This window comes from Buteo buteo, chromosome 3 (assembly GCF_964188355.1).
Source record: "Buteo buteo chromosome 3, bButBut1.hap1.1, whole genome shotgun sequence".
Classification (NCBI taxonomy): Eukaryota; Metazoa; Chordata; class Aves; order Accipitriformes; family Accipitridae; genus Buteo; species Buteo buteo.
Window position 1 is genome coordinate 43979782 of NC_134173.1, and position 17306 is coordinate 43997087.

The window sequence follows — 17306 nt, forward strand, 5'->3', positions numbered from 1 at the left end:
ACAATGCTATGAATGGAAATGCATCTACAAACATTCCAGAATGCGCATAATTACTGGATTTTTAGTAAAACTGAAATTAAGCCCGGGGTCAAGATATGTTAAGGTAAAAGCAGGAATCCTGACAGCAGACATAAGAAAAACATGCCTAAATGCTTAAGGTGGTTCACCACTGCATCTGCAGAAAGCATTCTGACAACTGGCATCTGTTGACTCACATTAACTTTTGGTTCCCTTATTATTCCTGAAATACATTTTGTATCTTACTGCTTGGCAATATGTTCTTTGTCTTCAAGATATTCCTAAGATGCTTAAACAATTGACAACATAAATTCCTGCAAGTGACAGAGCTTAAAAAGTGAACTTGGGCTGAGCCACCTCCTATGAAGTTACTTCAGCTTAGTCATAACTAAGATTTCCTGGTGTTATTTCTTTTTCCTGTGGAAGTCAAGTTTCTAACCACGAACAGGTATGAAACCTTAGCTCCAAATAAGAGCAAATCAGGCCTATGATGCATGCCTGCATCTGCCAAAAGACCACCTCAACAGTAAAAATCTTGCTTGTTTCCATGGTTGGATTTTAAATCCTTTTGCGTAGCTGTAAGACTAGCATAATCCAAAACACTTATTTATGAAGTGGTCTAAAAATTCAGAGAAAGAAAAATCTTTGAAATTATTCACCCCCAAACCAGAAAGCAAAGTAAAAGCAGCAGCAAAACGACCTCTCCCTCATCTTATACATGCCAGTAAACTGAGGCAAGAACAAAGTGGAGGTGCTGCATTACAACAGTAAGGTAACTAAACAAGCCCTAACAGCAGCCTACCAGATTCAGAGTGGTAAGAGAAAAGAGAAATATATCCCCTTTCTTCTTAAACTCCTAAAACAAAAGAGCTGAGAATTCGCATTTAAGTGATTTCATATTAGCCAGATGCTAATAAGGAAATTCTTGGCTTTGAAGTACAAAACTGGAATACCATCTTTACCCATCAATCCCTGGTTTTAATGTAGTAGGACCAAAGTGTAACACTCCTCACCAGAAACTCTTGGGAAACTAAGTGGAGGAAATTAAGATTAAAAAAATAGAGAAGAAATGCTTAAGTGAATAAAAAATTAGTTCAGAAACAGAATATAATGGGATAGATTAAATGATTGTTTTTCCCAACTGAGAAGGTTCTTCCACAGGGCTCAGGGCTGATGTTTATGATGTTTATAAATGTTGGGGAAAAGGTGTGAACAGCTAAGTGGCAGAACTTCTGAATGTCAGTGCTACAGAAGTGAAGTGTGAGGGACAACTGCAAAGAAAGGCTGCACAAAACTCACTGATCACTCTTAAAAGGCAAATGAATTTCCATTTAAGTGTAAAAGTGATGTGCAAAGCAGAAAAACCCTAACTTCGTAAATAAAGTAAGTGGCTTTGAGGTGACCTCAGGAATGAGCTCTTGGGAGACTACATGTCTATAGCAAAACTGGGAAAACTTCTAAAGAGGACAACAAGAATAATCAATAGGATGTTTCAGATGTTAAATATTTACATGGGCTTGAGGGGAGGCAAGCTCGTAAGGAGAAATTTACTCCTGGACACTAGCGGTAAAGGCACTTTGCCTCTGCCTCCCCAGACAGTGACAGCAGAGAACTGTAGAAGAGCAAAGAAGCATAAAACATAACAAAGTACAAAATACAGTAGTAATAAATGAGGAAAATCATAGTAAGGTAGGCAAAAGAAAGCAAGTCAGTGTATGAAAATACGTACCAATGTCTATTAGATGTATAAAATAGAAAAATGTATTAATTGCCAGAAAAATGAACAGAAGTCATAATATGTATCACTGATCAATTAGTATTCAAACAAACAGCATTACTCATTGAACTACACCAGTTTTCAGAAAATTAATCAATTGTTATTTGGTAAATACACAATTAGATCAACGTAGGGGGCGTTAACTAAATCATTTAAATTACTACTTTTCTGCTGTAGTTATTCACTGATAAACATCCTACTCTGTAGAATACTGATCAGCAATGTTCCAGATAGATGACAGCACATTTTCTTATTTCTTTGAAGAAAGAAGCTGGGACGGTTCTGTACTAACTTGAGCAGAACATCAAGTAATTTACTCAAGCTCTGACTAGTACTACTAGTCATATATATGTAGTTGTACTAAATACAGTAGAAATATAAAATATCTTTTTGGTTTTGACAATATTTTTATAGCAATCAATAACGTAGGTCTAATGGCTTTACACTACGGTTCATATGTGATTAACCAGTACAAATTATCCAGATTTTGTTTTTTAAATGGAGATTTATTTCCATCACAGAAACTCTCCTGAAAGTCAGTAGAGACAGATGCTGTTTGCAGCTTAGCTTTTGAACAATTGTTGTAACACTGATCAAAACTGAGATGGTGAGTAAAAACTAAGGCAAGAATCTGCATAACAGCTCATCATCTTTGGCTAAAAAAACCCACAAAAAACCAACATGTCTTTTGCTAGTGCATCTCAGTATCATCAAAAAAAAAAGTATTAGTGTTTTCACATATATCTGCTGGGCTGCCACTGTAAAGATTCTTTCAGCTCCTAAATTAAGTATTCTGGAAACTGGGCAAAAAATCCTTACCCACCTGAACAAAGAAACATTTCAAAAAGGTTTGTGTATTAAAAAAAGCTTTCTTAGGTGGTTATTTTAAAAGCAGTGATGCAGTGTTGGTTCACTTATGTTTTGAAAGCAGAGAACATTTTCAATCTTATATTAGCAATCTCCTGATTTTAAACAAGTTAGAAAAGCAACTCTGGGGTAACAATTCTAATGTCTAATACAAAGTAAGATTGGCTATACTCCAGAACTGCCTTTTTTAAAAGAAAAAAAAAAACAAACAAAAAAACCCCTGTTCACACTTATGGCTGTAGGTAGGTGTATTTGGATATAGGTAATTTGATCAAAAAGTTAAATAGTTGAGGCTTTCTTAAATTTCCAGCTGACGGACAGTACAGGAGTAATTTTGCGTATTTTCAGCCATGTAATCTTACTGCATTAAATACTAAGAAAAGAAATCAAATCTGTGTAGCAATGTTTATACAATTTGTATATTTCAAACAGATGTATTATTCATTCCCCAGCAAATAACAGAGGAACAGTCCAAGACTATATTCTTCTACCAATGAGTTGTTTGCGAAATCTGTCTGAAAATGTGCCCCACTGAAGTTAGTGCTATAACTCCCACAGGATTCAAGGAACATATGGTTTCCTCCAAAGAATGCAGAATTAACATTAAAATTACTATCCATAGTAGCTCAAGACTTATTTTTAAGTTTTACCACAGCATTTTATTTTTTATCTTCAAATAGACTATGTAGTAAAATGATTAAAACTGATTTTGTTTTGAACCTAAGGCAGTTCTTTGTACTAGAGCAAGCAGTCTTATATAAATACCTTTGGTATTTGTTGGATTCTATTCCTAAACACAATATTCATATTTCAGCTATAATAAGTAAAGCATCTCAAAGACGTGTGAGGCACTAGTCTTGCAAGTGTCCAGTTTAGTTTGTTGAGTAAAGTGAGATTGGTAGAGTCAGCTAAATCCACCGTGGAAAGCTGTGTGTGGTGCACATAATTCAGTGCCATTTGGAATGATTGGCAGCTGCCATCTAGTGTGGACACAAACTATACTACCACATGCATATAATTCCAGCTCTCCCTAGTAATCACAGTTTGCTCAGGTCAAGCTGAGAGCACTGGTCACACAAGGCAATGAATGCAACGAAGGAACCGGCTGCTAAACCATTCAGTACTCCTTCCTGACAGTTCCACATGATTCACATAAACCCACCACATGCAGCACAGTATACCAAAACTTACTCTGAATTAAGGTTTCAAAAAATATAAGCACTGGTTTCTTCTATAACCGCTGTACTGTGAACACTAGTGCTCTGGGGCGGAAAACTGAGCTGAGCTGTTCAGAAGCAGGTGTGGCCCAGTGACTTGAAGCCAGCGCTAAGCGCCCAGGCCCAGGCCCAGGCTGGGGCAGCGCCACGCCAGGCCTCAGGGTAAATCGGAGCTCTCTAAATCAACCCCAGCGTCAAACATTACACAAGCCAGCTACTGGCTCCAAGAGGCCACTGTGACATCGAGGGAGAGCAGGGACCCAAGAAAGTCCAGGCTGTGGCAGCGGGCTCACTCCCAAACAAAATACAAACTGTTACCCTGGGTCTCCGCTACCAAGTCGATCCTCCTGCACCTTCCTCCTGGGGCCCCTCCACCGGCTCGAGGCTCCTTCGCAGCTGTGCAGAAGGAAGCAGGCTGCTCACGACACAGGATCGCAACCAGAGTTCCGGGAGTTTCTCTTACAAAAATAAAGGCTGAAACTAAGCCATTGCATCTGTGGACTTGGACACAAACATGTTAAAAATAAAATTAAGCTGTCTAAAAGAGCTACTCTGAAAAGGCAATTGCTTCAGAAAAGACACCAGTTAATCCCCATACAGCGCTCCCCTTAAAAGGTCTTCCCGACTAGAGGCTTGCTAGTCACTGCTATCTGAGCACAGACAGCTAATTAACAAGGAGGAACTGCTCTATGTTATTAGTTGCAAGATATTAATTTTACTGTTATCTTGATCTCGGGTCCTTTCACAGTCTTTTGCCAGTTTCTTTCCGCTTGTTGGGCACTGCCATTTTCCCAGACTGCAAGGTTTCTAGACAGGGTAATTTGTTTGTGCAGTGCCTAACACAAAGGCACCATTATCCTTCACCAAACCTCAGATGCTCATGTAATGAAAACCATTACAATGTTGTTTTTAAGGTGGTCAAAAGTTCTCACAGCTCATTATGACAGTACACCTTACTTAAAACTCACTGACAACTTTAGAGTAATTAAAAGTATTTAGCTTCTGTGGAAAAGAGAATAAAAAAGAAGCTACAATTCTTAAACCTGCCTGTTTTATGACCTGAAAGATCAATGGAGTACAAGGAAGATTATCAACAAGGAAACATTTTTTCTTTTGATTTCTTTCTCCCTTTTCCTCCACACACTATCTTCTGATTCATATTTCTTACTCTTACTTTACTTTTATCTTGTCCCTCTGTGTCCCTGCAAAGTTTTTTTTCTCAGAGAGTCAACACTTAAAGGAGAATTTCTAGTTGAGCATTAGCTAGAAAAAAATCTGAAGGGAGAGGAAAAAAAAAGGCCTGGCTCTGAGAGCTCAGTTCTGAACCCATAATATGACTTTTCTAGAAAGAATCTGGTACATGAAGTGTTGTATGTAAACAAACATCATTCCTTCTGCTACATGTTTACTTACAGGACTGATACATTTAAAACCACCCAGTGATACTGAGTATTAGAAGGTAAGTTTATGTTCAAACTCTGAAAATTAATTCCAAAAACGTTACAGTTTATACCATCATAAGTATTGATGAAAGCAAAGTTAATACAATACACTAAATAGCTCCTCTAATGAGAGCTTAAGTGATTTTCATACTAGGAAAGAAGTGCTCTAATATAACTCCAGTTCATACTGCACTGCAAAGGGGTATCTCCTTTGAATAAGGCACATGACAGCAATGAAAAGGAAGTTCAAAATCCCTACGGTGAGAATTATTTGATATCCTCAAAACAAGTTTCTATTTGACTCTTGGTTGAGTGGACATTTGGGGCTTTTTAACATCCGAAGGGCTCTTCCAAATGCACATCTTCCAGCACTTGAAGCATTTCACATGTGCTTAAAATACCATAGAAAACAATTTATTAAAAATTTCTGGAAGGCAGCTTTTCCTTTTAGACACCAAGACCCAAAAAAAGGCATATAGAGTAAACCTGTCTGCTTTTAGCACAAATCAACTAAAGATTAATTTGAACTAATTACTGCCTATAATAATTATTTTAAAAAAGCCTTTTAGTATTTTAAAAAGGAAAAATATCGAACGTACTTCTGAAATTCCTCAAATTCTGGGATTTTTACATTTAAGCCTTAATACTTTGTCTTAAATATAGCTAGTAAAACTATAATACACAATCAAGACCATTAAGCTGTACTATCATTTTAAAAGCATTTGTATTCATTGCTAATTTATTATCTGTTTTGGATACAGATCTGCATAGCAGAGGCTGGTTACTACTTCCCTAATAGAGCAGCTTCCTATACATCACATGATTTTGTGATCTGATATCTTCCGAGAAATGCTGCTATTATATCTAGAACACCTCAATACAAATCCCTCAAAAACCCAAAGGCTAAGTCAGGAGAGCCAATGTAAATTCAGGTTCAGAGCAGCACTATTTACCCCAACTTTTAGATTTTTCTTTGTACACCAAACTGCCATTTTAGATAAAAGAAGATGACACAGATTATTAAGGAGGACTTTTAGACATAAAAAGACATCAGGAATATAAAGCTAAACAGTGGTTGGTCTTGTTGATGACTGCGTGGACATCTGTCACAGGTCAAACTACCAGCCAAACCTGTCATGACCAGCAGGGAGCTGTGAAGAGGAGCACGGTCTGGTTTCATTTGGCTGAGCAAACATTTTGGGAATAAACAACACAGGAAGAACAGCATACAACTCAAAGCTGTGTTGAAAAGGAAGGTATCTGGCTGAGAGTCAGGGTTTCAAGCTCTTCGGAACGGACACCTGGATATTTGATGTTTTGGGGGCTGAGAAAAGGTCTATCTAGAGAGTTCTACTAATGGAATGGAAATTTACAATAATCACTCATTGCTGATGACATCTGCCAGGTCTGAAACACAGAAGGTTTTACAGGCCAGTGTGCAGTGAGGTTATGCCACATGGGTAGAACTACCTTTACACACTAGAGAAATGAAAAAAGGCACTCCTCCTAGACTTTTTTGCATAGTAGTGGTTGTTAGGAAACTGACAAGACCACCACCCTCACATTCATCTAAGACAATGCAGGAATGCTGCTGTCTGAAGGATTAATATATTATTAATGTATCAGTTTGGTAAAAAGGCAGTCACAAACCAATACTGGTCCTCAAGTTTCAGTGGGACAGAAGCAAGTTCTTTCATCCTGAAACCATACCAATCCGGTCAGCCTAGAATTAAGCCACTGTTCAAAGCGGAAGTTTCCTCCTCAATGCTCTTCTAGAATCTCTTCCAGATGATCTGGCTCTTAGACAACCAGCGCTACTGACTCTGCCAATATAACAGTCCGTTTTTTCACATAATGCCACGGCCTTGCTCCCACTGGCTGATGCTAAAGGCAATTCTGAAAACTTGAGAGATGGGAAGGGTCATGTCGTCCTTACCAGGCAAGTCCAACACACACTCAAAAGTGAAGTTAATGTAATCTTTATGCCTGATGTTGCCTGACTAGGTGTCAGGTCTCTTTGCCTTTGACTCAGTGCCAGTACAGTTAGTGCAAAGGCTACTAAAAGAGAGGAAACCTGAATCTGAAATCTTGCTGTCCATACTGGTAGTCATGGGACTGTTTTGGAGAGATTCTCGGCTGAAAAACCAAAGGAATAGCCCCTGGTCACAGCTGCCCTACAACTGATGCCTTCTCTTGTTGTACTTTCAAAAATATCTTTTCAAGAAATAAACATTGTTTTCATGGACTGTTCCAAAAGAAGCAATTTGACCTCTGACCTTCACCTAAAATTGAAGGGAAGGAACAGCAAACAAAACACTTCAGAGACACGTCCCTTCTTGAAGAGGAAGTGCATACACTGTGGTTTGTAACCTAATGGTCTCAGACTACAGCTTTTTAATAGCTTTACAGGTACTCAAAGCGGTGACTCCCCCTATCCACACATTCCATCACCTCAACTTTTTCAGAACTAGGGCTTATTATGTACTGACAGAACATGAATGGGATCCAGTAATTTCTTAAAAGTTAGCCATTACTGATCTGCTTCGCTAATATGGTATGCTGTCATATAATGCCTTACATATATTTATAGAAGTAATTGAGTATATGCTACCCTCTAGTTACTTAGGTGACCAATGCTCAGAAAGGTTCTTTAACAGTATGCTAAATTCTTCGTGTTTGTGTCACAACTACCTTTTGCTATGAGCCATCCATGTATTCAAGCTTTCCCACTTACACAGTTTTTGGCCTCTTCTGTATTATTTGACTGTCAGAAAAACAATAGCCACTGAGCACACACTAGTGACCACACTAAATCAGGAATCAATTGTTCAGCTCTAAGTGTAATGTGACATCCTCTTTCTAAAACAGCATGAATATTTTCTTTCATGCACACTTCTAGGCTCTTTTTTTGGTCCACAGCATATTTCAAGAAAAACCTGCCTGAGGAAACAAATTAAAACCAACAACAGAGAAACTGCCACAGAAACATATTGGAAGACATTAAAAATTAAATAGCTTTTTAAAGAGCTCTCAGACTTAATAGTAAAACCTATTAACATTGTCTATACTGATTTCATTTGTAACAATTCCACTTCTAACCAACAACCAAGCAAAGTTGTCTGGAGTTCACAGTGAAAATGGTGTTTTTTCCCCCACTACTAATACCCGTACACTTCTCCCGTCTCAAACACTTGGCAGGGGGATGGGGAGAAGACGACCACCACTATTTGAAGTGGTGGTCATAAGATACAGACGAATTCAGACTGCAGGAGAAGCATGCTCCAAAACAAAAGAGTCCTCATACAGAACTCTTGCGGCAGATACTGTCCTGGCAACTGAATCAACAGACTCTAAGCACAAGAGCCTTGACCATTATTCTTACACTGTTCATACCACAGTCTCTCAGATAAACAGGTGCATCTTAAGATGCTCAATGGCAAATGGGCAACTTCAGTGAGTCTCCAATGCTACTCAAAAAATCAACACAATAAGCTTAACTGGAGCATGCTTATGGGAAGATATTCAATCTTCACCTCACATTCCCCAAATCATTCTCTACATTTCCTCACTAGCTTTATTTTCCATACAGGTTTAAAGGTATAATGCAGCAGTTCTTGAGTGAATGCAGAAATGTATGAGAATGGAAATTTACTTTCAGAGTGTATTATGGAACACATACGAACATCTTTACTCAAATGAGTGGAAGTTCTCAGTTTCATATATGTAATCCCACTAAGTCAATGGAGTTACACATATGAAACTGAAAGGTAAGCAAGTACTCACTAAAGACATTTACACCCTTACACTTTTAAGTCTTTTGTCAAGAATAAGAGCTCACATATTGCAACACATTTTTGTTTCTGAAAATTCAGTGATGAACAAATATATTTTGCAGTAACTTACCTTGAAGTTGCAATTTCCACTTTGGTTCTTGCCATGGCAGCTGCTCGCTGTGCACCCTCTATTGCTCTATCCACCTTTTCTCTAGTTTTTGTGTTTCTTATTGGTATAAGTTGCTTTCTTATTCCACGGATCAAAACGTTATTTTTATATTTTCCCTCTTCTTTGGTGCCATCTGGAAACATGGTACATCCATATCCATGCCTCCTGTTATTTAGCCATTCTCCTTCGTATTTCATACCGTTTGAACGCTCACTAATACCAAAACCACTGCGCTTGTCATTCTTCCATTCACCCATGTAGGTTTCTGTGGTGGTGGCATCAACATGGTCTTCCAGAGGGCAATAATCACAGTCACCGTCTCCAAAACTAATTGTAGAGTTGGCATCGCTAGAACTAATTCTGCTCATTGCAGCATCACTCCTGACAGAGCTCCGTTTGCTAGATATCGATGACCTAGATTCAGATTTTCTAAGTTTTATACTACCAAGAAGGGATCCTCTTCTGAATAAGCCTCCTTTTTTCTTAATGCCCATGGCTTCTGGATCACTGTGAAAATTGAGCACAAAACCTCCTCTTGTTCCAGCCGGACTGTCTGAAGTGACATCATGCAGAACAGTGCCATTGCTCTGCTCACTTCGAAGTGAAGCTAGAGACGTTCGGAGGGGTGAACGGATCACAGTTGCCATGCCATAGGGTACACTCTGACGTACACCATATCCATGTCGCATCCCTCCTGTCCATTGCCCCTGGTACGTACCTTTTAAAGTAATAAGGAGAAAATAAATTTAGGAAGCTGTAGAAGACTTAGCGCTCTACATCCAGTATGCTACTGGCAATACTATGTTGTCAGCTCTGTTTTTGTTAAGAAGAAACGCAGAAAAATCACAGCACATGACACGGAAGATAAACTACCTTTGTTACTTGTTTTTCTTATAAATCATTTTTCCGCTTAACAAATCCTTCACTTTCGCAGCTGAAGTAATGTATTCTGGCAACTAAGACACAGTAGCTATAATCATAAGTATTTTTTGAATGGATCTGTCCAAGGAAAAAATTTCAAGACAATTTCTAAAGCAGGACTTCCTCAAGATTTTTTTAAGGTGGTCAGATGGGGACATGGTCACCAGAAGCAGAGCCACATTATATGCGGTCAGCTGGGGAGGGAAACAGGGATGGAGGGAAGGGAGGGAGCAGGACACTCATGGCTCTTGCCTCCACCTGCTCACAGAAAGAGCAAGCAAGGAGTAGTAAATGTCCTGTCATCTTGGGTTTAAGGTGACTACAGACCTCTCCTTGTCAGGACGTATGTGATAATCCACTGAATTGTCTTGTCTTCAGATGGGCCTTTGGATCCTCTATTATAAACCTCTATTGTAAAATTAAATATTTTAAAGTTTTTGCACATACTTGAATGGAAGAACAAAACCTCAGTATATCTTACTCTTTATGAACTCTTGATATCAACACTTTTTGGTATCCCCAGTATCGTAAACATGGCACTGCATTCTGCATTATGTTGTGACAAAAAGATCAGAAACATGACTCCTTTAGCACTTTTTTTGCCTTTCCTTTGTTCTGCAGTACGTAACAAAGACAAGGCAGTAATAAACAGAATATTGCACACCATTCTATCATAAACACGTTTCATTGTTGCAATCATAACTATTTTTGTCATTTTTTTTAAACAGCAATATAAGGAAAAGCAACACGGTATTTGATATGAAAAGTCATGGATATCCATGCAAAGCTGCATCTGAGCCAAAAATCAGCATTATCAGATTACTGCTGCAGACAATTTTTTTTCTTGTATTCTTGAAAGGCATTTTCATTTTGACAAGATACATACTCCGGTGTCTGGTCTCTGAAAGCCATTTGTACCCAGTGTTCCAATGGAAGGTGCCAGGAACCCCACAACTGGCATATACAAGATAATTTGCTTTCTAAGATTATTTCACTCTAATTCTCATTAAACTGCTTTAAGCTCCTCAAAATGAAGTCTCTCACCCACCTAGTGCTAGTTTTTTTTTTAAAAAAGCTATTTTGAGTCTGAATATTCTTACAGAGGGATGAATAAGCAATCTTTAAAATATCTTTCTTTGATTTTGATCTGCTTTAATTGAAGCACCTATCAAAAACTATTCTTCAGAGAACTAAGTATCAAACGTCAAATTCACTGATTGACTAAATTTTTTGTGAAAATACTTGTGAAATACCTGTAGTTTTAGATGTAGCTCAAAGCTTCATTTGCTTTGAGATTCAATCTCCTTTGTATAAGCATACTATTTTGGTCGTGCACATGCCAATTATCTATCAATTACTGCTTTAGTGTATTACCTTTTCTGCTAAGTAATATTTCAATGTTAATATGCAATTAAATTTGCCAAGTGTGCTTTCTTTATTATATAATACTAGATAGGTTCCACAACATAACTATTTTGTGTTGGTAGAAATTTTACCAAGTGGAAGGTTTTTGTTTTAACAGATGGCTGCTGACACAAACAAACAACTTTCTTATTTTCTTTCTCATTCTCTGTATCCTGGATACCTACTGCTGCACTTGTTGTAAGGGTGCTGAATCTAGAAACATGATTATTTTAAAAAACTCAGCATATGGAGAAGAACAAATAGAAACGGAACACAAAGCACTGGCATGACGTATTCTGTAAATACTGCCACAAATACAGCCACATTGTAAGTTTTTTTTTTTTATTAAACAGATATTTCCCAGAAATATATTAATATTTTATGAGCATAAATGACTACATTTTGTCCATAATTATATCTGGGATCCCCCTAGCATTGTAATGATATGCTGGAGCTAAGAATCTGGCTATGTATACTTACTGCTACATAGAACAATCTGTCTAACATTCTGCATCAGTTAAATTCATTTAAAAATAATAAATCTAATTCTAATTTTGATTATACCACAATATTACATTAGAGCAGCAACTCATAATTATGGCTTTCCATGTTGCTATTTGAGTGTCAGACTCGAAGCAGAATCAACTTATTTCAGGATGGAATTTTATAAAAGTACAAAAGGTCAGCTTTTTTTCTTACTAATATTTTGTTTTAATTAATAAACATGGAAAGCTCAAAGATATTTTGGACTTGTATTTTTCAGTACTCTGTAGAAAGAAATGGAAGTAGTCACTGTTGCCCATATGGACTTTAAAACAAGGACAATTAATGTGCTGCTATTTACTCGTCCGATTTTTCTTTCTACTGGGGAAGGAAAATCAATTCCAGCTTCTTCTAAAGAGAATATAGTCAATGAGGAAATGGAAGATTCATACTGAATTGGTCCTTAGAAAGTAACAAAGATATTTAGTTGGAATTTTGTGCAGTCTTGCAGGTAACAACTATCTCTTCTATCATTACAAATCCATTAAGGGAAAGGCTTCTGATACTAATGATAGAAAGCTGACTCATTTTCCTTGATTTTTCAACTTACATTTTAAAGGAAAAATATTTTAACGGCATATGGAGGGCAGTGTCCAGAATGCAGATACAAGAGACTTGTAATTTGACTGACGATATCAGACTCTAACTGTATCTTCTTCAACAAAAGAAATTTTAGAAAACTTTAAATGAGCAAGATAAGGTATGTTAATATTGCAATATAATTAAATACAACAGCATATGACATAAGACAGGATAAAAAAGCGTTTCCCATATATGAAGATACAAACGAATGCAGTTTTTACCTATCTCTACATATAGATGTAAATATGAATGATCTATCAACAAGCACACCTTATCCTGCTTCACCTTATACTACAGTTGACTGTTCAAAGAAGTTCTTGTAGGGGTCAACTGTTAATATTTTAATTAACACTGTAATTACCAAGCTAATTTAAAACTGTATTTGACCATAAAACAGTAACATTGTTCAGCATTGACCTTCCAAAAGCTAGGCTCGGTATCCTTTGTAACTAAAGAAACATTCAGCCATGACTTCTACTGACCATCCATCTGGTGTTTAATTGGTTCCCTTCAAAAGGTCTTCAGATTTTGAGCCCGAGAACTATTAGAAAGTGTATTTTTTCCTTTTGTTTTTGTTGGCATATAGTGATAAGGTATAATTTCATAACCTGTCTCCTTAGAGTTACACTGTGCCATCCCTCCCCAAAAAACCTTAGTATATCTTACAGCTGTAAATGTCATTGCCTGCTTGCAGCTAAAATTTAAAACTATGCTGTGTGAAAAAACTGAGAGGCCAAGGACCTATTTAACCACTGCACTTGCTCTTATCCTTTACTTATATCTTCTGTGGTTTAACAAATCAATTGTTACATCAAGATCTTTGCATGCTTTTCAGACTCAAATGTTAGATAAGCATACATCTAGAAAGAAGAATACTTAGAAATCAACAAACACATGTACTAGTGATGACCTTTGCTTAGGATGCATTTGCCACTGACCTCTGTGGAACAACAATGCACAACCTTACAGCAAGATGCCTGTTATTGCTATTGTTCGCAGGACCATAAACTGCTAACTAATTTACACATACTGAAGTTTCAAATTAGGCCTTGGCCCCTCCATAAAAAATGCTCTGGTAGGCTTGCAGGTTCACACAGATTCAATAAAATCTAGGGAATTTAAAGGAGGTACAGAAGTCCAGATCATTGTAGGAAACAACCCAACGGGCCACTTGAAGGCCCAGCATAAGCACATGCAAAGAATGGGGGATCATGGTTTATAAATCACAGTGTTTTCCTCAGAGATTTGACTGAGCAACAATTTTAAGCATTTAAACACAGCATGACATATATTACTTATGTCGTGCAAAGTGTCGTGTGCAGAAACACTGTCAATGCTTATGTTCCTTTTCCCTCCCTCAACTACATCTCCTAATACCACCGATGCATTTTAAAACACCATATTGGGGAAAGAAGAAGAAGAAAAATATAGCAGCAGAGAGGCTTGGATTTTAGTGAGTTTGAAAACAAATTAGCAACTGGCTTAGTCTAAACAGTTATTTCCCTATGCTGATATTCTCAGGTCATAATAAATGAAGAGCTTCCCTGCAAATATTTCACATTATGTTAAAGACAGATATGTAAATCTGGTTTCCTTGTAAAAACATCAGACGTTCCTCTGGTGTACAAATATGGCTATTGTTCCCAGAGCACGAAAACAAAAACACATCTGCAAACGTCTATGACGTACTGCTTTGCTTCATTCATGAGTACTTTCATTAAAATCAATGGGACTTCACACCCTCTGTTCATATGAACTGCCACATGTAAAAGACTGGAGCCATGGTAACAGATTTCAGTTTATAGGACTGAAAATCTCACAGTGTAAACTGTACACTCCATATGCTGTTTTGGACAAAGGATTTCCAGGGGGTTCTAATTCTAAAAATTTAGAGAATTTACCTCCAATTATCTATATTGAGATTTTAAAGATTCCACAAGAAGTCTAAAGAAAAAGATAAAAGGAACTTTAGTTTGAGAAAAATCACCTCTAGAAAATTTACTGGAATGGCAATTTACTTTTTTTTGGGGGGGGGGGGGGGGTAGAAAAAAAAAGATGGCCACTGCAAATTCAGCTATTCTTCAGCTTCTGATTTACTAGCCAAAACAAATATAATTGTGTGGTGAAAGTGAAACTAAAATTCTGATCTCTTTCATGTTTTGGTTTTTTGTTCCTTAAATCCTCAAAAACCTATTTCGGCTGACTTCGGGCATCAGAACTTTCCACACCAGGAAACAATTTTCAGACAGCTACAAATATGTATAAACAAGGGGATTAAAAGAGTTCAAGGTACCAAAACCACACTACATTTCATTTTCTGAAGGAAATGAATCTTACCCAACTCATTATGTTTTGTACTTCAGAAAGGAAAAAAAAAGGACCCCAACTGTGAAGGTCTCTTCTTCTCCTTAATACAAAAATACCTTTTCTCTGACATTATTCTTAAAGTTTGACCACAAATCTCTTACCAATTCCTTGAAGAAACCAGCAACAGCATCAATCAAGAGATCTGATACATGGGTTAGTCCTTTAGTCGCATCACGTGATCATTACCTCTGATTTTGGTACATTCTATTTCTTGCATGTTACCTAAGTGTGTTGCTCAAAGCTGAAGCGAGCAGCATTTCTGTAAAAATACCCCAAGGACTCTCTAATCCTAAAACGGAGACCGGTTTTCCCTGTTACAATGGAACAAACCAAGTTGAAAAGCAACTTTGCAGAAGTTGCAGGTGGCACTTCAACTAATGCCAATGACACTACAGCAGCCAAGGATGAATTAAAGAAATATCAGTCTTGTTTGTTGTGCAGAGCATGAAATGACAGAGGTACAATAACTGTACCTGACCGTTCAAATAAGCTCCAGTCCCAAGTGACCTGACTGAACCTTGACTTCTTGACCGCTCCTAACTACAATGGGAGGGCAGAGTGCCCAGTCCTCTCCGCACACTTACCGGGAGCTCGCCCCTAGAAACATTTGCTTTTTTTGTGGTGAAGGGTGCGAGAGGCAGGCCCATGTAATTTCACAACACAGCCTGTGCTTAGGAGCAGTGTGTTTAAAACTATACCATATTTTAATAAAATATGAGTTATGACACGAGGGTGGACCCAAGTTTCATTGATTTTATGCAAGTTGCGCACCTACTTCAATACCTTCAGCGTCCTGTTTACAAGCTGAACGCACTGAGCGTATGAAGCTATCCCTTGCTAGCAAAGCAACACGGCACAAGGGCTCCCTTACTAAGTTCTTGCTGTTTCTGCAGGAAAACCGCGCAAATGGAGCGAGGCGGCGGGCTCGCCTGCCTGCTCTCTCTCCGAGACAGGCGCTGCCGGCCCCGGCTACCGTTATCGCGGGCGGGGAGCCCGGCAGCCGCCTCGGCAGAGAAAAAGGAAAGCTGTCTGCAGGCAGTCGTAATGCGGATTTCTACCAGCTGGCCGGGAGAAAGCGACCAGCCCGGCAGCACAGCCCGCGTCCCGGCGCGGCCGCTCCCGCTCGGCCGGGGCCGGGCGGCTCCTCACGGAGCGGAGCGGGGCGGGGCGGGCGCCGGGCACCTGTGGCGCTCCCTGGCCGCCAGCGGGGCCTCCGGGGCGGCGAGGCCGACCGCTGAGGAACGCTCTCCCCGCCGGGAAGGACGCGCGGACGCGGGCCGAGGGAAGGAGGACAGACCCCGCCGCGCTGAGGGGCCGCCGCGGCCGGTGCGAGGGCGGCGGTTGGGCACGGGGCGGGGGGGGGTAGGGGGGTGGGGGGAAGGGCCCTGCCCACGGCGCGCGCGCCCACGCAGGCGCGCCCCCCCCATTCCCCCCCCGCCGCCGCCGCCGCCGCGCGCGGGGCGCCCCCCGCCGGCGCCCACCTCCGTCCCCGTAGGTCTCGACGCCGTATCCGTCCTGCAGCCCGTTGCTCCAGGTGCCCTCGTAGCGGGCCGGCGTGCTGAGGCTCTGCCGCACCCCGTAGCGCCCCTTGAAGCCGTGGGACCACTCGCCGCGGTACATCCACCTGCCTTTCGTCTCCACGCCCAGCCCGTGGCGCTTGCCCTGCGCCCAGTAGCCCAGGTAGGTGTTGCCGCTGGGCCAGGTGTAGCCGCCCGCCACCTCGAAGCCGTGGGACCAGGAGCCGGCGTACTCGCCCTGCCCCTTGGGCCCGGTGCAGATGCCGTGCCCGTGGGCTTTCCCGTCCTCCCAGCCGCCGCAGTAGGTGCCGCCATCGTCGAAGTCGAACCGGCCGCCCGTCATCCAGGGCAGCGGGGCGAGCGCGGCGCCACCGCCGCCGCCTCCCGCCCGCCTTCCCTTCCCTGCCCTGCCTCGCCTTCCACTTCCCGCCCGCCGACCGACCCGGCGCTCCCCGCGACTGCGAGCGCTCCGCCGGCCGCCCGCCCGCGCCCAGCCCTGCCCAGCCGCAGCCCCGCGGCGGCTAAGCGGCGCCCGCCCCCCGCTCCTCCCTGCCCGCCTGCCCGCCCGCCCCTCCGCCCCCCGCCCGGGCCCGCCCCCGGCCGGGGCCGCCGCCGCCACGGGGCAGGTGCGCGCCGCCGGGGCCGGCCGGGGTCGCGCCCGCTGCTGCCGCTGCGCGTCGGGGGGCTTGGGCCCCGGGAGCGGCTAGGA

General features: G+C 40.8%; 1 protein-coding gene across 4 annotated transcripts in view; it reads right to left on the reverse strand.

Annotated features, from left to right (window-relative positions):
• Nucleotides 1–17090, reverse strand: part of JPH1 (junctophilin 1) — an 87315-nt gene extending 70225 nt beyond the window's left edge. For 2 of the 4 annotated variants that reach the window (XM_075023463.1, XM_075023462.1), the window contains exons 1-2: nt 16562–17090; nt 9225–9981 (exon numbers count right to left, since the gene is read on the reverse strand). In XM_075023463.1, coding sequence (XP_074879564.1) covers nt 9225–9981; nt 16562–16940 — 1136 coding nt within the window. In that variant the 5' untranslated portion in view covers nt 16941–17090. The remainder of the gene's footprint in view (nt 1–9224; nt 9982–16561) is intronic. The other 2 variants (XM_075023464.1, XM_075023461.1) reach the window with 1 other exon arrangement.
• Between the last annotated feature and the right edge of the window lie 216 nt (nt 17091–17306).